This window comes from Camelus dromedarius, chromosome X (genome assembly GCF_036321535.1).
Source record: "Camelus dromedarius isolate mCamDro1 chromosome X, mCamDro1.pat, whole genome shotgun sequence".
Classification (NCBI taxonomy): domain Eukaryota; kingdom Metazoa; phylum Chordata; class Mammalia; order Artiodactyla; family Camelidae; genus Camelus; species Camelus dromedarius.
Genome location: NC_087472.1, coordinates 22,939,845 through 22,962,103, shown reverse-complemented (window position 1 = coordinate 22,962,103; position 22,259 = coordinate 22,939,845). Strand labels below are relative to the sequence as shown.

General features: G+C 38.9%; 1 protein-coding gene across 4 annotated transcripts in view; it reads left to right on the top strand.

Annotated features, from left to right (window-relative positions):
* The window catches only part of GRIA3 (glutamate ionotropic receptor AMPA type subunit 3), a 262,136-nt gene that overhangs the window by 194,433 nt on the left and 45,444 nt on the right, over positions 1 to 22,259 (top strand). For all 4 annotated transcript variants that reach the window (XM_010991643.3, XM_010991644.3, XM_010991645.3 and 1 more), the window contains 2 exons: positions 304 to 680; positions 10,540 to 10,738. In XM_010991643.3, coding sequence (XP_010989945.2) covers positions 304 to 680; positions 10,540 to 10,738 — 576 coding nt within the window. The remainder of the gene's footprint in view (positions 1 to 303; positions 681 to 10,539; positions 10,739 to 22,259) is intronic.

The following is a 22,259-nucleotide window of genomic DNA, read 5'->3' as shown; positions in this document are numbered from 1 at the left end:
GTACAAGTTGAGTTGCAAGGTAGCAAAATAATTTTTAGAAAGAAAAAACTGAGTCAGTTGCCCCAAGCCAATATGCATCAGAGGACAAAAAGCCAGCCAGTATCCTTTCCTTTACTTACTGTCAAATCAAGCATTTTAGGACCCATTGAATGCTACTACTTGTCTAACCAAAGCATTGACAAATCAGTTGGTTGCAGTGACTTAGACTTTATATTTCCACCAAAGAGGTATATTAAGTGGCAAATGACTAATGGAAATACTGTCTCTAAAAGTCAAAAAATGTTTTGTTTTGTTTTTTTCCAGAGGGCTGATATAGCCGTTGCTCCTCTGACTATAACGCTGGTCCGTGAAGAAGTCATAGATTTCTCAAAGCCCTTTATGAGCCTGGGCATCTCCATCATGATAAAGAAGCCTCAGAAATCAAAACCAGGCGTATTCTCATTTCTGGATCCCTTGGCTTATGAAATCTGGATGTGCATCGTCTTCGCTTACATTGGAGTCAGTGTAGTTCTTTTCCTGGTCAGCAGATTCAGCCCTTACGAATGGCACTTGGAAGACAACAATGAAGAACCTCGTGACCCGCAAAGCCCTCCTGATCCTCCAAATGAATTTGGAATATTTAACAGTCTTTGGTTTTCCTTGGGTGCCTTTATGCAGCAAGGATGTGATATTTCTCCAAGGTTTGTTTCCATGTCACACCCAAAGCCTCCTTGCATTTTATGGCCATCATCCATTCGTGCACATTTGATATTCACCCATCTCAAGTCCAGATATCTTTCATTTAACATTCTATCCAATGGCAAATTATCATCGAGCCATTTTATTTGCTTATGTCCATGAAGTGAGTGTGTTCCTGGTGTTGCTTTGAATGTTTTTTATGCATTTCTATGGTATCATATATTTATACACTTTAGAGCAAACATTTGAACTCTGAGTAAAGGCAAAATTGTAGGCTAATTTTGATATTATTCAGATAAAGCTAATACTAAATCTTGATCAGAGCAAATAAGCATGTTTTCCTCATTAATTGAGCTAGAACATTTTCTCATTTGTCCAGAGATTAGCTCTAGAAAAAATTTAAAAGAAGATAGAACTCTTCTTTAAAATTTTTAAAAGATTTTTAAAATTTTAAAAATTTTTAAAAACCCTCCTATCTTCTCCTTTCTGTGTCCTCCATTTTTCATTTTGCTCTCAGAGTGCCTAAAACTATTTCACTGTAGTATCTCACCCAAGTTTTAAAACTAAAACTATAAAACTTCTAAAAGAAACCATGGGAGGAATTCTGTGTGACCTTATATTGAACAGAGAATTTTCAGAACACAAAAAGCACAATCCACTGTAAAAACTGATAAACTGGACTTCATCAAAGTTCAAAACTGTTACATTTCAAAACACATCATTAGGAAAATGAAAAGACAAGCCTCAGTGGGAGAAAATATTAGCAAATCATACATCTGATAAAGGACTTATATCTAGAATATAGAAAGAGCTCTTGCAACTCAATAAGAAGAAAATAAACAACCCAGTTCTAAAAATGGATGAAAGATTTGAATAGACATTTTCCCAAAGAAGATATACAAATGGCTAATAATCATATGAAAAGATGCTCAACCCCATTAGTTATTAGGGAAATGCAAATTAAAATCACAGTGAGATACCTCTACATATACTCTAGAATGTCTATAATCAAAAAGCCAGATAATACCAAGTGGTGATGAGGATGTGAAATGGCTATAGCTTTCATTCATTAGCAGTGTGAATGCAAACTGCTACAGCCAAATTGGAAAACAGCTTGGCAGTTTCTTATAATTACATATACACTTAAAATACAACACAGCAATTCTACTCTTAGTTATTTACCTAAGAGAAAACATACATCCACACAAAGCTTTATACATAAATGTTCACGTTCACAGGAGCTTTATTTGATATAGCCAAAAAGTTGAAACAACCCAAATGTCCATCAACACATAAATGGATTAACAAAACGTGTTATATCCATACCGTATTTGGAATGGAAAACTATTCAGCAACTTAAAAGACTACTGATATATGCTACTATGTGAACTTTGAAAACACGATGCTAAAAGAAAGAAGCCAGACACAAAATGCCACATACCATATGATTTCATTTCTTGAATTCCATTTATTGACTATCCCATATTGTATTATTCCATTTGCCCAGAATAGCCAAATCCATAGAGACAGAAAGTACATTAGTGGTTTCCAGGGGCTTGGAGGGAGCAGAGAGGGGCTAACTGGGATCAGAGTTAGGGGGAGGCAAGTGAGGCTGAGTAGAGCAAGTACAGGGGTCGGGTCCAGTCTTTATTTAAAAATTTGCTATTTTGTTCATCATGGACTTTTTACATTAATTTTTTTTAATATTGCATTAAATGCTATTTTTCTTGATTAATGAGATTTTGGCACCCCCTTAACTTTTGTGTGTGGGGCAAATGCCTCACTCGCCTCACCCTGGTCCCGTCTCTGTCAGGATTAACCACAATGGGCACTAGGGAACTTTTCAGAGTGATGGCAATGTTCCAGAACTGGGTTGTGGTGATGGTTACACAACTCTAAATTTACTAAAATCATTCATTGTACGCTTACATTGGTGAATTTTATGGTATGCAAATTTTATCTCAGTGAAGCTATTGAAAATATTGAATGTGAATGTCCTAAACCTCACCCACTTAGAGTGTTGACTCATCTAAACCAAAATGGTCGTGAACTCATCATCACAAAATATTGTAAGCAAACGTAACATCTTTATAATCAGAAAAAAATTAGTTTTTTCTGAAAAAGCTGTAGCTTTGGCAAAATCAAACATTAATCCAAATACTGACCAGAGTGAATTATATAAACATATAGGGATTTTCATTTAGAATATAAGGACTCAGAAGGTCACCTACCATGTTTTTACAGTGTACTTCATTTTGAAATTATCCACTTGGAGGACAAAACATTTAAAATGAAGTTCTGCAGTAAAACTCACTGGTAACCATCTTCGGCAGTTTTTCAGTATAACATTTGTGAGGCAAGCCCATTTGTCTAAGTCATTCTTTTTTTGCCACCCTCATTCTGCTTGGTCAGATTCTCCAAATTATTTCTCTCCCTGTTCCTTTTGGGCCTAGAATGTGAATCTATCATTTTGTGATATCATCTGGGAGTTCAATCTACTAGTTTCTTTCTTCTTATTTTTTTAAATGTTCACTTCAAGAGACGAGGGTTTCTGAATGATCCCGTAATTGAATGGTTTTTAACATGGCTGGTAATCTGTGTTGAGACAATGCTAAAGAGTTATTAAGGCTGGAGATTTTATTGGTTTCTGTAAGTGAATTTTCAGAACTAAATTTGTGATACCCGCACCGGTATGCTGCGTACTACTGTGCATACCCAAATAGGACTCTTAAAAGGCCATTTGTTTTTGGAAGTATTTATGCATATTGCCTAATTAAGTAATAACTTAAATATGATGACCTGAAAATGACAAGCTGGAAAGATTCTTTTTTTTTTTTTTTTTTTTTTTTTGGTAGCAGAATTTAAGCTGTGGCTCTTCTGTAGCACTGAAATATATCAAATGGTTTTTTCAAGCTACGGGTTTTATTATAGTGCACTAGACACTGTCTGATAGAGCAATGGCTTTCAAATATTTTGACCATGGCCCTCAGTAAGAAATACATTTTCCATCACAGCTCAGTACACATATATGTACATAACAAAAGTTTCACGAGACATTATCACCCTTACAGTATGCAATGCACTCTGATATTCTCCATTCTGTTTCATTGTTTTAAAACCTCTGGTTGCAACTCAACCCAGCAATGGGGCACACAGCCTATGGAACAACACAGGTCTAGAGTAACAGGTATTCTCCTTACTGTGCTTTTGAGTAATAAATTATTACCTTTATAAGCTCTATATTTTTTCTACCATATGAGTGATCTCTCCTCCAATACTGTCTTTTGGGTCCTTCAGAAAAAATTATATATTTAAGTCTCACAATAAAATGTTATACTTTGCATATTTATTATATACAAGTAAGGAGAAAACATGTTTCTCCTCGTCTTGAGAGCTTTATTGGTTATATATTTGTGCTCAGTTGGATAGCAACAAACCCCACTGTAACGTGCTTCTCTCTTAATAGATTTAGAAATTCCCGCTAATAACATTGTTGCGCTTTGAGATTCGCGGTTGCCTTCGCTGCAAATGCTAGCATCACACTTTATTTCTGTTCAATGGCCATTCTTGGAATGTAAACTCTGCAGAAAGCCCAGAATGGGAGCATGCATTTGTACCCTCTGACTTTTCTCAGAATTGAGGCAATTCAAGAAATTATGAGACCACCTGTTAAAGTAGAATTATCAAATATTATAGCAGGAGGAGATGTCAGAGAGAAATTGATCTAGCTGCTTCCGTTTAACTGAGGGCAGAGGAACAAACTTCTCTGTGGTCCCACTGCGTCTGGGCACTTTATCTGCATTATCATACGAATTTTAATCCTCAAAACACTACCAGAGGGTGGGCATTAGACTTGTTTTTAAGTTGGAGGTGATGCTCAGTTTAAATAATTTGCCCATCCACACAGTTAATAACAAAGCCAGTATTCAAACTTAACACCAATTCCAAAACCCATGCTCTTTCCGCTCTGTCCTGCTCTTCTCATCCCATAGACAAAGGAACAGTGCCCGGAGAGATAATGTGAGGGAAGCCAAGGTCGTGGAGGCTCGAAGAGCCAGCAGTATGATTATTTCCGCTGCCACACACTGCCTGCCACTACCGACCTAAAGCTGCAGTGTTTGTTCCCTTTTTTGCTCATGCTCATGCACAAGAGCTGTTTTCCAGTCTCCCAACCTCTGATGAAACAGTGCCTTTGCCCTGGCTGTTAGAGAGAGCAGGCAGTGAGCATTTAAAAATGCTGCTGAACACGTGCTCACTCAAAAAGACTGGGAAATCAGCAATGAGCCATCATGAGGAAAACTGAACATGATTCCATCTCCATCAAATAAAGCTATCACCAATAACCGAGAAGCTGAAAGAGTCCATGTCAGTATTAGGTTTGATGTTTTCAGCTCCCTCAGAGTGACCAGTTCCGGTGGAGACTGAATCACCCATAGAGAGAGCAATCAATGGAAGAAGCTGAGGTTATATCCATACACGAACTAATCTGTCAGGGGGAGTCAGGAGAAAGTATGAGGAGACCACACTCAACCCTCTTCCCCCTGATTGTGGGGGTGAGGAGATAGCCAGTGGGTGTAGCCAGATGGAGGGAGCATGGTGGTTAAGTATGTGGGTGCTGGAGTTAGTCTCACTAGATTCACACTCTGCTTAGCTGTTGTGTAATGTGGTGTGAGTTGCTAAACCTTGCTAAGCCTCAGTTCCTCATCTGTAAAATGCAAAGCACAGCACCTGACATGTAGTAAGCTCGCAATACAGGTTCGCTGTTACCATTTTGAAACTGGCTACTCTTAACCATCCTGGCTTCACAAATATAATATTTAATATTGCATTTGCGTTTTTGTTCCTAATACTCCTTAGGAATACAGTTGACATTTTAGTCAGTGCCAAATAGCTGATTTCTGATGAGAAATAACTGACAACCTTCCTTCCTGAACACATAAAGTACTTTCTTTAAGGATTATACCACTTGCAAATATTTTGATTGTATTATTCCACAATGTCTTGCTGATATTGACAGGAGGTTGTAATTTTTTAATCTGAAATTTATTTCCTTTGTAAAACGTTCATGGAACTGCTAAGCAGCCCAGAATCCAAGTCCTTCCAGACAAATGCTCCCCCTGCTGACTTTCTCTGAAGCTGCAGGGACATCTGAGGGCTAGCCAAGTTGCAGACATGAGGGTTGAGGGAGTTATAACAGAGAAATGGAAAGAACACACTAACTTGAACCTGATTATTGCATACAGATTATTCCAAGGGCACCATTCTCCCGTTAAGTTTTCAAGATATCAAACACTTGGGATAAGCAGGCAGGGGATCTGTCCAGGTTAGTAGACACATAGATCTTCCTTTAAAATGGAAAGTATGCACAGAAGAATAAAATACACGAAGGATATAAAATGAATGGGATCAAAGACAACAGGAGTTTGGGGCTCTATTTAAAGCAATATCCTTTCCTTCGCTGATGTATGACCAGTGTCTTCATCCTACTGCAAATTCACTTCAAAGCGGTAGTGAGGTGGTAGTAAATTAATTGTAATAGCAGGATTTTTATTACAACAATTTCATGACTTTTCTGGCTGAAAGCTGTAGTTTTCAGTCTCTGAGAGATGGTTAGTTATTCCCATCAGAGAAGACTATAAGAGCCAAAGATTGATTCCACACATTTTTAAAAAATCTGTCATAGATACAGTATTGAATGGAGTGTAGAAATGATGCATACTTTGGAAGAAAGAAGAAGGGGAAGAAGGAATGATAAAGAGTTTGTGCAAAGGAGGAGTGGTTTGCAGTTCCAGCCCTTCATCTTGTGAAGCTAGTAAAGTGCAGATTTCAAAATTTACTTACAGGATGAAGGTTACAGCACATAGCTCACTTTTATTATCATTTCAGAGGCCGTAAAATCCATTTTATTATTAACTCAGAAACTCTAGTTTCTTATGAGTACAGATAACATGAGCATTGTATATTATTTTGCAATGTGTTTATGTCTGTTCTTCTCTTGTTGCTAATTTACTTTCATTAACTTCATGCTTCCTCTTACATTTCTTCAAAAGTTATGATCAGTTCCTTTAATGCATTTTTATAAATACTAAATGTACAGCATCTCACAGCCATTTCATTATGCTAACCTCAAAATCTGCCTTGTGCAACAAAACTATTTGAAATGAATGTTAAACATTCTGAAGCTGCATTAATGGAAGGAAAGATACTGGAAAATGATAGGTCTTTCTAAGTCAACTATAAAGTCTTGTCTTGTTTTAACAGACCCTTTTAAAAATGTGATGGGGCTGACCCATCAGTCACTTTTTATATAGCCTCCATGTGAAATGTGGCTTTAAATGGCTATAGTCTCACTAATGAGAAAAGGGAAATGTGAAAATTCTAATAAGAGCTTCTTCTCTATGAATTCCGTTGCACATTTTCTCAGTGGAAGGATTTAGGCATCCATGCCATAAAAGGAAAGAAAATGGTAGAAATTCCACCAAGACTCTTGTTAAAGCTACTACTGTCTTGAGGGGAGAATGCTGAATGCAAGGTTGTGCATTCGACACTGATTCCAAGGAAGCTCCTTTTTCCATCTATACTGATGCTTGTAGATACTATTTTACCACTTCTATGTGGATGTTCACCAAAATTCTGCATTCTCATAGGTCTATCACGATATTAACTACACAACTGCCAAAATCAATAGTCATGTCGACAAGGGGCCATGAAAATGACCATTTTGCATTTAAGTTTATTTTCAGTCATGTCAACAGCCAACTTCAGTTGTGTCATACAAATCAACCACATGATTATCTGAGTCAACTATTAAGGTGGCCAAAATTACCAGATTATGATGTGCAGGCTTGATTTTAGATCACACAGACATAGCCATAGTCCATTAGCCTCAATAGAATGGCACAAGTATAATTTCCATAAATTACTGTATTCTCCTCTACATTTCAAGTAGACAATACATAAACTACCATTAGTATTCACAACAGCAGAATACACCCTTTTCCATACCAAACCAGGATTCTGTAAATAGTCCAAAAAGCAGTTTTTCCCCTTGGTCTCAGTAAAACCTCATCATTCCAAATGAGGATGACATTCACAGTTCCATTCCAAATGAACAACAGATAATAAACAATAATTATCCAAACATGTTTGGCTTTCCTACAACTATATTTCTCAGTGTTTGTAGGAAAATTGCTCCTTCTATAATTTACGTACCATTCTGGATTTTCTTATACAAATATGAGTATTTTACACTACAAGAATTTGGATATATCTTTCCTGTTGTATAAGTAGAGATGATTTATTTCCTATTTCTCTTTCGGCTTCTGTTTCTTTATCTATAGAATGCCTCCATTCTCTCAGCCATAAAATATTAGGGATGGAGGATTAAAAGAGTTGACACATGTAAACAATTAGAACAGAGTCGTGTATAGAAGTCCTCCTTAAGTGTTAGCTATTGTTACCATTTTTATTACCCTATTACTACAACTGCTACTTTGAGCATTCATCTTTTATACAGTGAAATTATTTCCAGAGTCAGATCAGCCCAGAATAAATGAAATGTATATGGCAACAATGAAGAAAGACTATGAAAGGTTCAAATTCATAATTGAAATGTTCTGTATACTTTTAGCATTTGGAAATGTGACACATTCTGACTCATCCAGATATTTTTATGTCTTCTGATTAAAAGGGAAATGTTCCCAGGTGAAATCCAGAGAGAGTATAACTACTAGTTAGAAAAAATCTTTTGCAAAGCAGATTTTCACATCCAAAAGGCTAAAAGTGATTATGTTCAGAAGTAAATAAGTAAGGCTCGTTTTAAGCATCTGGAGACCAAGGGGAATTACAGGCTTTAAAAAACCAAGTAGTTTTGTTTATAGTTAATCAATAAAGAATATTATTTATCAAAACACCTGCCAAAATTATTTGATCAGAGTGTAAAATCTAAACCAACTGAATTTTCCAGAGGCTAATAAAAAGGTTACCTTGGGATGCAGGAATTTAAATTGGCTTCAAAGCAGTAAAAATGCGAGTACAAACAGGGAAGAGCTTGATTTGCCAGCTTTCAGCCCAGAACTGCCCTCTTCCCCCAGAGCCTGAGGACGTGCCAGACTCCTATGCCTATTCTTGACTCTATGACAGAGTGGGTTCTTTTCCTGTTAGCTTTTCTGGGCATGAGAGAACATAGCCTCACCAGGATGGAGTGCTGCCACAGAGCAGGACTATCCTAGAGATAATGTGGCAATGCTTTATAAAACCTAGGGACCAGATTTCATGTCTGCAGACAGAGCCAGCCTTCAGCAGCATCATGAAGGAGATGAAATTTCCTCCATACAAGCCATTACCCATCACTGAACATTCAGCGCCCTCACACTGCCCCCTCACTTCCCACATACCCTCTCCCTGAGTAGCACTCATCATGTAGGACCATGACTCCCAATCCTGCTGCTTAGACCCTACCCCCAGAGATGCTGCTTTAATTGGCCTGGGGTGGAGCCTAGGCATTTTGAGGGTTGTTTTGTTTTGTTTTATTTTGTCTCAAGCTCCCCAGATGACATTGATGTGCAGGCAGAGTTGAGAATCACTGATGTAGAAGGAGAATGGTATTTTCCAGTTTGATCTGCAGACCACTGCAATCACCAGTGGTGCTTAAGAAGCACAGATTTTTGAGTGCTCAGATATTCTGAATCTGCATTGTAACAAACACCCCCAATGCATAGTTATACTAAAGAATAAAATTTTCCCTTATTGAAACTTACCCATCTTCTGTCCCATTCTCCACTAATTGTATTGACTAGTCCAGGAGAACAGGATAATGGGTCCTGTTGCAGTAAAGGGTTGCATTTTGACTGAGGCTCCTGAAGAAAACTCAGAGATGATTTCAGTCATAAGAATTTCTATGGCAGGCCAGTGAGGATGGTTTTATTCATTTTGGTTATTTGGGGAAGGGGAGGGTAGTACAGAAGAGACATTTTAGTGCCTCTCAAATCCTATTACACAGGTAGTTTTCTACTTTACTTGAGGCCTGTCCTGTGTGTTGAGTCTTAGTTTGTAAAAGGGAAGACTTTGAATCCCTGGATCTAAACTTCTGAGCCCCACTAGCCATTTATTTACATGAAGACAATAATAAATATTATTTTATGGCGCCTTGCCTCTTGGGTGACCAGCTCCACAAAATGGCAATGTCTATATTAAGTTCATGAAATCCAGAGTGAATAGTGCTTATTTACTAACATCTACCCATCTCTCTTCAAATATGGAAAGGTTTTTGAGTCTGTGTTTCTCCCATGACATCACCTTACATCAGTGTTTTCAACCTTGACTGCACATGGTAATCACCTGGAGAGATTTAAAAAATACATGTCTGGGTCCCATCTCTCAGGTTCTGATTTCATTGGTCTTGGGTAGGCCTGAGCATGAGAGATTTTTTTTAAAGATCCCAGGTGATTCTGATGTACAGAAAGGACTAAAAGCCACTTGCCCTAAAGGAAATAGAGCAGGGTTCCACAGTTGTGCCCAGCAAAATGCACAGGAAGAGAATCAGAGGACAATTATTACATCTAAGAAGGAGCTGGTACAAAGAAGATATTTTTAACCTGTGATGAAATCAACAAGCCTGCTTTGAAACCCACATAGGCCTGAAGAGTGCTATGCCTGTACCATCATCACATGCCATCATGACATGGGGTGCTGCTGTCAACTTGTTCCTTTTGTTTGATGTGTTAATTCCCTGACATCATATACGTCCCTCTTTCATCAGCTACCCTGAAACCATGCCTCTTTCCAAAAATAAAGATAAGGATTTCTTAAACTGAAATCTGGCCCCTCTGGGTCTGGACTGGTCTTTGTTTTGTTTTGTAGATCACTCTCCGGGCGCATTGTTGGAGGGGTTTGGTGGTTCTTCACCCTGATCATAATTTCTTCCTATACTGCCAATCTCGCTGCTTTCCTGACTGTGGAGAGGATGGTTTCTCCCATAGAGAGTGCTGAAGACTTGGCTAAGCAGACTGAAATTGCATATGGGACCCTGGACTCTGGCTCAACAAAAGAATTTTTCAGAGTAAGTGCTTTACAATTAATTGGGCCTGCTGGTTTTTATTTTATCATCTGCTCACAAATGCAAATTCACAGTGTTTTAAAGGAGGGTTGGGGAAGGGTGGGGGGAATGTTATCAAAGCAGAGCATCTTAAATACACCAAGCCACTTGCTTGATGACCTAATTCATTGTCCTTTGGCTCTAAGAGTTGTGTGTGACATAACAGGTGGCATGTCAAGAACATGAAGTTTGAACCACAGGTTTGAATCCCAACCCTGCCACAAAGAGACTGTTTGTCCCTGGGCAAGTCATTTAACTTCTGTCGGCCTTGGTCCCCTTACTTGAATGATGAAGGGATTGAACTAAATAATACCTATTCTCCTTTATAGCTTTTACAAAAGCAGTGATCTTATGTCTCAGCAGTTCACAGAAGTTAGGTAATTGACTCTGACTAAGAATCTGAGGAGTGATGGACTATAAAATTACATATTCTATTTTAGACATTGGTTTTCTATTGAAATGTATTACAGTTGTTTCAAGTATTCATGTATATATTGATAATTCCATTTTCAGGGAAGCCAATAATTGTTTTAATTTCTTGAGTAGATTTATTTCCCCCCGTCCACCTCCACGTAGGCCAAATCTTAGTAGGGAAACAGCAAGTTGTTCACTAGCAAAAATTAGTAAAGCATAAGTATTGTCAAGGAGAAAGATTAAAGGAGATCGAAGCAGAAAATTATAGAAGGATAATATGATGGACAAACCGCTTTTACATAAACTATCAAGCTCTTTGCTCTGTAGCAACTGGTCTATAAGAAAGGCTACCAATGGAGTGTTCAAGAACTCAAGTGTTTTTTCAGTTGGCTTAACCAGGAAAATATGGTGGTTTCAATGAGAAAATGGACCCATTCTTTACATACCACTCCCTGCTACTGTAACCCCTGTCACTGGTTCTAACAATGATCCAAAAGCCACGTGAATGGTAGGTAAAGAGGAAAAGTTTAGTCATTCTCTCCAACCGATAAACAAGTTATTGGATGGCAGGTACAATTACTGACTTTTCATCAAAGATCCACAGTAAACAAATGTTGATTCTAAACCAGCTTGTTTTAAGAAATCAGTAAGGAATATATTTCTCCATATATTATCATGGGATTTGTCCAATTGTTTCATGGGAAACCAGGAGGAGTGTGTTTCTTGAAATTATAGCAGTTAATTGAAAACTGTTTTCATTGCCTAAAGGAGAAATGGTTAGTTCTGAGGCCCTTTCAAGAATTCTCACTGGCTCAGGATATCCCTGTCTCACCTCTACCACTGTTTATCGAACAGTTCATAATCCCCAGCCAGGGAGAGGGGTCCAGTGCTAGAAGCATCAAAATGATATGAAGATCCTCCGAAACTAACCTGGCCTTGACCCTTACTATGATGGTAGTTCCAGAAGGTTATCTGGGAATAATCCTCTGCCCTCGTGAAATCACTCTCACGTTTCAGGGCAGGAAGCCAGGGATTTCCATCTGCTGAGTAGTCAGCACATAATTGGCTCCATGGAAATCTGGTTTGGTATCAACCTTCAGCACAGCTTATGTTCAACATCCCAATAAGCATCAAGTTGCTATATGCAGTAATTGACCCCTTAAGCTACCAAGACCCCACACTTGGATCCTCTGATAAAGGATACTTGTTCTACCAGAAAGCATTTTTCCTTCAATGACTTTTAGAAATTGGGAAGTCGTGCTTTAAATGGTAATCGATCGATGGCATCAATTCCCATTAAGCTTCCAAAAGCCATTCATCCATATTGCAGGCAAAGGAGGCTCTCTGGGAGGACTGATTAGCGCAAAGGCTTGAAAGTGTGACCAAATAATCCTTGTTCCCATGCCCAGACCCCATTCCCCGCTACATTTTGTGTCTTTCTCAAAAACCAGGAAAGCATCTACTAATGCATTCAATGGTGGTTTCATTATAAAGCATCTTATTACCAGAGCCAATTTGAATCCACATTTGATTCTGAGCAAAGCCATTGCCACATTCTAATTGGTTTGCGGTTTCTAATGCTCACCAATTCCTGGTGACCTTTATAGCCAACGAGTAATTCCTATGGAAATAGAGCTGTTTTAAAAATCTGATTAGAAAAGGAGCTGCATATTTTTAGGCATAAGGAAGTGCAAATCATTTTCTAATTCCTGCATACCACATTTTCTTTTTCCTCAGTTGGTCACTGGTTACAGCATTCAGGACTCTGTGGGGAAGTTCTTTAGGACAGCACACACAAGTTGACCTAAGAGTGGAAGTGAGCAGTATAGGACAATTAACTCTTAGCCTGCTTGGACTGAAGATGTTATGTAAACCAAACAAAGGGAATGCTTGGTATTCATATAATACAGGGGACCCCAACCAATTGGTCTCTAAGCCATTTGTCTTCTACTCTACCCCTCCTTGAACCCCATAGATCAGAGAAGGTAGCCAGTAAGAACACATCGTCTCTTACTCAGGGACTTAAATGCCATAGCATGTCACTTCCCCTCCACCATCCATGATCTCAAGTCAATTTTAAGAACAGTGACTACTCCACACACACACAAAAATGGAGGACCCCTGATAGTACGCCTTCTGAACTTTAGAGGCTAAAACAAGACCACATGCAACATTTACAAACATAACATTAGCTCGTTTCTTTGCATTCTCACTCCATATTAAAACCACAGGGACCAAATAGTAATACCATAGAACAGCCTGGGGTAAGCCCTCTAGTGCTTCCACTAAGAGAAAAATAAATAAAATAAAATTCCTTTCTAATTGCCCTGCAGACATTTTTACTTGTCCTGGGTAAGGCTGCCATTAAAATGATGATTTCATAAAATGATTTCTTTTGTTTCTCTCATTTTTCTGAGCCATCCTCAGCTATTATCTCACAATCACTTAAAGTCACTGGCACAGAGGGACCTGTTCCATCAGGAAAGGCAGGGAGGACTGAGCAAAATGCATGCAGCTGGAAGAGACATCTGAAATATTACCATCAACCCTCTTGACTTGAAAACAGATTTCCTTAGACAGCAGCTCCAAAACTAAATGTCCCAACCAGAGGCGGAGGCACCCATGCTAAAAAAACAAGTCGACAGCTTCATTGTCATTGCCCAGAGAGATGCCACTATGATTTGGAAAGCTGCACCGAAATGATCATTCTCCACTGGGCTTTGAAATTTTAACCTGATACAGATTCATGTTAAAAAGTAGCACTGGGAGAAAAATCGATTCCAAAATTCTCTCCGCCATCAGAGCCCTAGAATTATTAGCAAACAACTACAATGCTTGGTTTCTTGTCCAGATACTTGGCCGTATCCCCACTGAAGATAGTTCAGGAGATAAAAGGAGGTTGGTTTTTTAAATGAAGTGTTTAATACTAATTTAAATCCCTTTAAGGAAAAAATATAAGTAGAGAGGAATGGGGAGAGACGTGACTTGCTCCGATGCCCCAGGCAGGGCAAAAGAATTGAACTTTTATCTGGAGACCACCGAGGGAACTGCCCTGGCTTCTGAGCTGCAGACATTGTAAGCCCCACAAAGCACAGTTGAATTACTCATGGAGAATATTTTGTCTCAACATTAGACTCTGTAACTGTTGTCATTGGTCATTTTAATTTTTAATTTTTTTGAAGTGCAGGTGGCAAAAAGAAGAGCCCTACCAAACTGATGGGGAAATAATCCCTCTAAGGCTACTTATATTCCGCTTACACGTTCAGAAGCTCTCTCTCTCTCTCACACACACACACACACACACACACAAGCATTTTTTAATTGGAGTCCACGTTTCAACATTTATTGGTTATCTGTTATAGGGCTTTTGAAGCATAGGGGGAAAGAAAAACAATCTCTCCACAAATGCACCGCTGCTGAGTATGCATATCCAGAAAACAGACCATTAATTATTATTACAACTGAGTTATGTACACAACAGACCTCCCTTACCCCTTAACATATCCCCTTGCCTTAGGAAGCACATCAAAATGTACTTTGTAACAAAAATTCCTTTGTTAAAAGTGTTCTCACCAAATACTGTGATGAATCTGAGATCTTGGCAATGTACCTAACAGCTGCAACCAAATGTAATTTATTTGAAGACATATAGGATGTGACCAAATGTTTGAGGACCACAAACTACACACTAGGAAGCACATAACAGCAACAACAGGAGATGAGTTGAACAACAAGGAATGGTAGATCAGAGACATTTATTGTATACGCTACTTGGCAATTTTTGAAAAGAAAATTTGTTTTTTAATGTTGGTGTGGCTGTTTTGATGCTGCCTTATCCCCCCAAAAATCTTATTTTCCTGTGTCACATAATACATTACACAGCAAAACTCATAGACCTTATAGGTCAAGACTGGAGGTGGAGCAGCATGTACAATGTGAGGATGCTGTGGCCTGGCCAGATGGGCCTCTGAAAAAGGGAATGATGCCTTCAGACAGCTGTTGGCTTTTCCCATCCCTCAGCAGCCAGGGATCTGTGGTTCCCTGGGTTTCCTTGCAGGCAAGTCTCAAGCTGTGTGGAAAGGACACTCTCCAAGGAAGCAGAAGTTGGCCTGACAACTATGCACACAAGACACCTAGTATCTGTCCCCAAGAGAAAGGAGAAAATGAGGCAAAAAAGACAAGCTAATAATAATGCCCTAGATTCTAATACTTATTCATCATTCTTTCAATAACTTTTTTGTTTTTAGCACATTCCCCCTGTGCCAAGCTCCAGGCTAAGCACTGAAGATCCATCTCTATAAACAAAATTAAATTTCTGCCTTTTGCCAAATCACATGAAAATAACTAAATAGGCTTTTTCACTATATTTGGAAGTTATCTGGGGGAACAGATTGACTTAAAATATAGGCATCTCACAGAACTAGATGATCATCTCTCCAGGGCAGCTGATGGGGTTTATCTCTACGGAGCTACTTTCCAGCGTGTGCTAATCTCCAGGTATGCTCCATGGTAAATAACAGTCCAGTTAATGATTCTCTATAACCTCAGTAGGAAGGTCAGCTGGGTGATGAATAAAACAGAAATGGCCTCTACCTTCTGGGAGCTCACAATCTAGTAGGCAGTTGATTTTCAACACATGTTCACATACATTCCCATCTTCTAGTCACACAACAATCCTGCCCTGCAACCACAACAGGTATCATTACACCTACTTCAGAGAGGAAAGACCTGAGAGGCAGGATGACACTGTGACTTGCCGAAAGTCACTCAGCTCAGTGGGCATGAGCTAGAATTCTGAGTCCAGATTGATGCTCTGAGTCCAGATTGGGTCCTCTGAGCATTCCATCTCGGTGCCTTTTTGGTGTGAGTGTTCATAGAAACATGGGATGTTACACATGAGTCAAGCCTCCAGGGTAGCACATGTTAAGGCTTCTGTATCATCTCCTGGTTGATCTTTCTTTTATTCCCCTGATGGATCAATTAGAAAAGGAAACCTATACATACTTTTATATGACTTTTTCCCATGCCCTGACAATCTCAAAGGGATCCAAAGTAAGAAAGCAAAGAAAAGGAAGACATCCAGAAAACAAGGATGAATGTCACAAACGCAGCAAACCTCTCGCATTCATGGCCCATTATAGTTTCTGATATGACAAGGGTTATGTCATGATGTGACAAAAATGGGAAAGAACAAGAGAGAAGATGAAAATGATTTCTAGCTTCACGTCCACTGATGACTTTCTTGTTTTCCTTTCGGTAAGGGGCATTTGGGCTCAGTTTCCTCATCTATCAGGGGGATTACTCCCTGCTCTACCTTCTTTATGGGGTTGGTAAGAGGATCTCACAAAACGCTCTTTAACTGTATGAAAGGTTCTACGAATCCCAAGAGACTTTAGGAAAAGGACCCAGCAATAGGGCAACTGAAGCATAAAGATTGTCCAAACAAGGCTCTGTGGAGATGGGAGGGAAGGGTACTTCTCGAAAATAAAATAAAATAACCTCTGCTTGCTCGATGGAAGAGAGGTGAGGGGTTTTTTTTTTTTTTCTGGCTTTGGGAGGAGAGAGAAAGCTCATTTATATCCTTCCCCCATCCTCCTGATCCCATTCCTACCCCTATAATAAAATATGACTACTGACCTCATCTCTTAGTCAGTCTATCTTCAGCCATACCTTTGTGGTCCGCAGATTCAACAACTTCAGCATGCGTAATTTAAAGCTGCCCTTGAAGACCACCTAGAAACTTCAGGTGCGTCCAAGGTGGCATGCAGGCCATCTGCCCAAAGTAACCAACCATATGGATTTCATTAGCCCATCTCTGTGAGTCTTCCCAGGTAACCTACTTGCTTTTGAGAGCATTTCACAGTTCAGAATGCCTGGGGCGGGGTGGTGGGAGTGGTTAAGTCTCCCTTCTCTTTGAGGCTACCAACTCTCTCGGGCCACATCAGGATAATTAACATCACACAGGACTCCTAAATCTTTGTGAGAACTCTGAAAGTCTCTTCCCTTGGGAACTCATCTCAGGACCTCACTTTCTTATCTGACAAAGTCAAATCACCTAATAGCCTTCCAGTTGGAGTTAGACAGGGGCACATCTGTTCAATTAGTCTTTCCTCAAGCTCACCTGGCAAGTCTGCGCAGGTTGACTATTTACAATTCCCCTCCATTCCCGTGAGAAGTGTAAATACTTGACCATAAGGATCACCTAAAATTTCAACTTACTGAAACTCAACTAACACAAACATTCAATTAACTGGAATGTTTGGATGCATTCCACTTTTGAAAGGAAAAGGAAACTCACAGAAACAAAACCTTGATATGAATTTTTTTTTCAAAAAGGCTACTAGGTGATGCCCTGTGGTCAGGTTCATTCCAGTCTTCAGCATCCTCTACATTTGTAACCAGTGAGTAAAGAAATATTAAGTGTCTACAGTACCAAGCTAGGTACCAGAGATACAGTAGGGGAAACATGACAGAATCCCTACCCTCAGGGAGTTCACATTCTGTTGGAAAGAGACAAATAGTAAGCATGTAAGTAAATAGATGTATAAAGTAATTTCAGGTACCAATAAGTGCTCTGTGGTCTTATGATGGACAATGACTTAGAGAGGACTGTTTTAACTGGGAGCTTGGGGGGAAGGAGGTTCAGGCAAAGCCTCTTTAAGAAGGTAATATTTAATTAAAGACCTGAAAGATAAGAGTTAGCCATGTGAAAATGTGATGGAAGGGCATTCCAAACAGAAAGAATAACACGTGCAAAAGTCCTGGGGCAGGAGAAATCCTGGCATGTTTAAGGGACAGGAAGACCAATGTGGCTAAAGAATGGAATTCCACGCCAGAGTTATAGTGATGGAGATTGTGTAAAGTGGTCAGGTTTAGGAGATACTTTGGAGATTGAGACACAGAATTTGCGTATGGATTGTGAGCAAATTTGTGAGCAAAGTGGAAGAGCTCAGATTTTTGGCTTTACTTTTCAGTGATCACTAATGAAATCTGTAAGTCCTATATTCTTTAAATGACCCAAGGATACTTGTAGTAATTGTAAACTGTAGTAAAAAAATAAACTAAACTATAGTAACAAGGGCTGAAAAGGTATACTTACACTAGGATGGATTAGGAAATTTTTCAAAGTGGAAAAATAAATAATCTTAAGGTTAATCATCAAAAACTTTTAGAAGTCCAGAAGCCCCAAATGACTCATGCCTTTACTATCTCTTATTGCAGTCTTCTTAGAAGATGGTTATATGGTAGAGGTATATATTTTCACAGATGACTAACTCCATTTTGCAAAAACATAACTTTCTTTATATTCCTGTTACTGGCACCTCATTTTTGCCACATGGCAGAAAAGATACACCCAGATAAATTCAGGCAAACTTAGTGATTTCCTAGTCATTTCAGGATTTTTCACTGCCACATTCTTGGAAGGACATCCAAGTCCCAGGGAGTTTACAGGGCGTCATGGCATCAGAGGCAGCCATCTAACCCCAGATCATCAGGATCACTTCCAGGCATCTACTGAGCTGTAGCACTCAGTTTGCATGCCATCATCCCGGCCACAAGACCTCTGCAGACCTACATAACCCTGCACTGCTTTCAGCTCTGCTATCTAATCTCAACCTCTCTCTCTCCCTCCCTCTCTCTCTCTCCCTGCATTGTTGTAGGGCTACTGGAATAGTCTCTTTCTCTCTTTCCCCCAGTCTGGAGACAGCTCCTTCCTACTGGAGACCTCACGTGGCCATTGCTCTTCCACAACACCAGCACAAGCTAGACGTGGGTTGTTCTCTTCAATGTATCATCTATACACTACACCCTGGGAAATGAGTCCTCATTACTTTTGCCCTCGGAGTCCCATCATCCCTCCCTCATTTGGAGAGCAGTGGTGGGGGTGGTGGGGTGGAATAGGGCGCAGAGACCTTTCTCAGAGATGTATAGCCCAGTCTGACTTCTCTTGTACTCCTCTCTGCCTCAGATCTTACCTGGCCTCCAAGGATGGTTAGTCTGGCTCTTGGTCCATCTGCTTTCTGATGTATTGAGCATGGCATCAACTTCATATTTCCCTTTAGGCCTTAGAATTTGAAAATTCAAAAACCTTTCTTTTTTATCAAGGTTCTTACTAATCTAAAACTTGACTTTCAAGATAGTGTTGTCTCTGCTATAACTTTTTAAAATAGTTTAATTAAGATATAATTCACCCATTCAAAATGTACAGTTCAATGAGTTTTGGTATATTACATTATTAATTTTTAAAAATTATAATAAAATATATATAACATAAAATTTTCCATTTAACCATTTTAAATATGCAATTCAGTGACATTAATTACATCCACAATGTTTTGCAACCAGCCACTGCCAATTTCCAAAACACTTTGCTCACCTCAAACAGAAACTCTGTAACCATGCATTAAAGCTTCCCATCCCCTCCACGCCCTCAGCCCCTAGAAACCACTATTCTACTGTCCATTTCTATGAATCTGTACGAAATCATACAATATTTGTCTTTTTGTGTCTGGCTTATTTCACTTAGCACAATATCTTCAGGGTTCATCCATGTAGCATATGAAAGGACTTCATTCCTATTTATGACTGAATTTATCTATCTATCTATACCACATTTCGCTTATTCATTCATCTTTTAATGGACACAGGTTGTTTACACCTCTTGGCTATTGTAAATAATGCTGCAGTGAACATTGATGTGCAAACATCTGTTCAAGTTCCTGCCTTCAGTTCCTTTTGGTATATGCCTAGGAGTGGAATTGCTGGATCATATGCCAGTTCTATTTTTTTCTGATGTAACTTTTTAAAAATATATTTTGAAACAAAAGATGAGAGCATTTTCTGTTCTATTTTCTTCCTGTTCCTGCTCAGACAATCCTAATCTTCTCTTAGATCACTGATGCCTCTACTCCAATAGGAAGGGGGTCACTGGGTACCTAGTGCTAGGGGGAGAAATTTAGTTAATATCACGAAGTTTTATCTTGATATATGACTGAAGTTGAGGGGAAGGTGTGCATATGCATGTATGTGTTGGAAAAGACCTAAAGTCCTGTGTATACCATACACTACACATACATACAGAGGGTCCTGCATATTTTAGCTAGTGATTTCAGCTTGTAACAAAATCTTAGGAAAGCATGCTTCCTCTTTCCTGTGCTTGAGCTGCAATTCTGATGCCTAAGAACGATTGCACTAGAATGCAGATGATGTATGGTAGAATGAAACTCATCATCCTCCTGTTCTAAATGGTTTAGAATGTTACATGTCTGAAGGGAGGGGCTTGGATAGATATAATCAATTGAATTTCTTTCCAGTTCTGATTGCAGCTATTTGTATGTTATCCTCAAAACTGATGTCCTATCTGCACACTCCCTAGTGCCCTGATAAAGAAATTCCTGGGGTGGTGGGTGTAGCTGAGTGGTAGAGTGCATGCTGAGCATGCCCCAGGTCCTGGGTTCAATCCCCACTGCTTCTATTTAAATAAATAAATAAATAAATAAATAAATAAATAAATAAATAAATAAATAAATAAATAAATAAATAAATAAATAAAATGCCCATATAGTACACCAAAAATTTATTTTTTAAAAAGATATTCCTGAAAGTCGTTAGCTGCTATACCTAGAGGAATCTGCATTCCAGAACTGATTATTACTTCCCAATTTTATCAAAATTCATGTGTTCACAGCCTGATTTATCAAATTCTCAGTTTTTTTTTCCTTTGAGTCTCTGGTCTGGGTTACAGAGTATTTCTTGTATCATTCAGTAATATTGATATTTACAACTCACTAGGTAAAGAATTCTGTCTTAGACACTCTGGGAATGAATAGGAGATGCCTTCCAGACCCCTGAGTTCAGTATGCAGACAACAAAGGAGGCAGGTGACTTAATCAGGAAAGGTTTCCAGAAAAGGGGGCATCTTAAAAATATTTGGAGAGAAAAGAGAATTCAAAAATAGTTCAAGGGGTATGAAAAAATATATTTGTGACCAAAACAACAACAACAGGACAGACCATGGCTTTATATCAGTCAGACTGTGGCCACTATTGACTGAAGAACAGTTAGTTCTCTCTAGTGTTCACACTAAGATTTGTTTGCACAAAGTAATGTATGTATATATATTTGGGAGGAGGGAATTTGTGATGGGAAAAACAGTTCTCAAGAAAAAAAAATTGCCTTGAAACAATAATATCATAGTAGAAATCAATAGACTGCCAAGGGTAAATTGGAAATCATTGCTTGAGACCAAGATACTCATAGCACTGTCTTACTTCTAGTTTCATAATTCACATCTTGCACGTGAAGATGAGGTTCATTAAAAAGAACTGCCAAGAACGCTTTCTCCAAAGAATATTTTGCTTTCTCTTAAATGAGTTTGAGGAACCAATGCTGAAAAGCAAAATCCATCTAATGCTTTGGCAAATAACATCAAGCTGAAATGAAAGAACCTTTCATGTTTAAAAACAACCTCACTATATTGGACATTATTTCAGCCGAAACAAACAGCCCCTTTCCTCAATGTGATCGTATTAATAGGGTAATCATGAAGATAATCATATTAAAGCCCTTTTACACAGAATTTTGAAGTTTGGTTTAAAAATATTTGTATCCTGCCCCTTTACACCAGACACACATACACACATGTAGACATGCATGTGCGCGCACACACAGACACACACACATACCCCACAACTTGGATAGCTGTGATTAGCGAATAATTAAAATTTATTATATATGAAAGCATTGAGGAGTAAGCTGCTCCGTAGGCCAGATCCTGAAGAACACTTTTGCTTTATTTTCTCGGCCTGGGGTGTTAGCCAGTTGTACAAACAAAAAGGCTGAGAATAGCATGGTCAATGCTTGAGGAGAAATGTAAATAAATTCAAGGAGGCTTGGATCATTTCATGCCATATGGAGCCATAGATAGTTGTTAAGGTAAGGGACATCTCCAGATTTTTAGAATTGGCATCCAGACAACCATGCCTTCTCATAGTTCGCTATTGGTCTCATCTTAAAACATTTCTATCTGAAACTGCCCAAAGAACTGACCTACAGGGAATGGTCTACATTT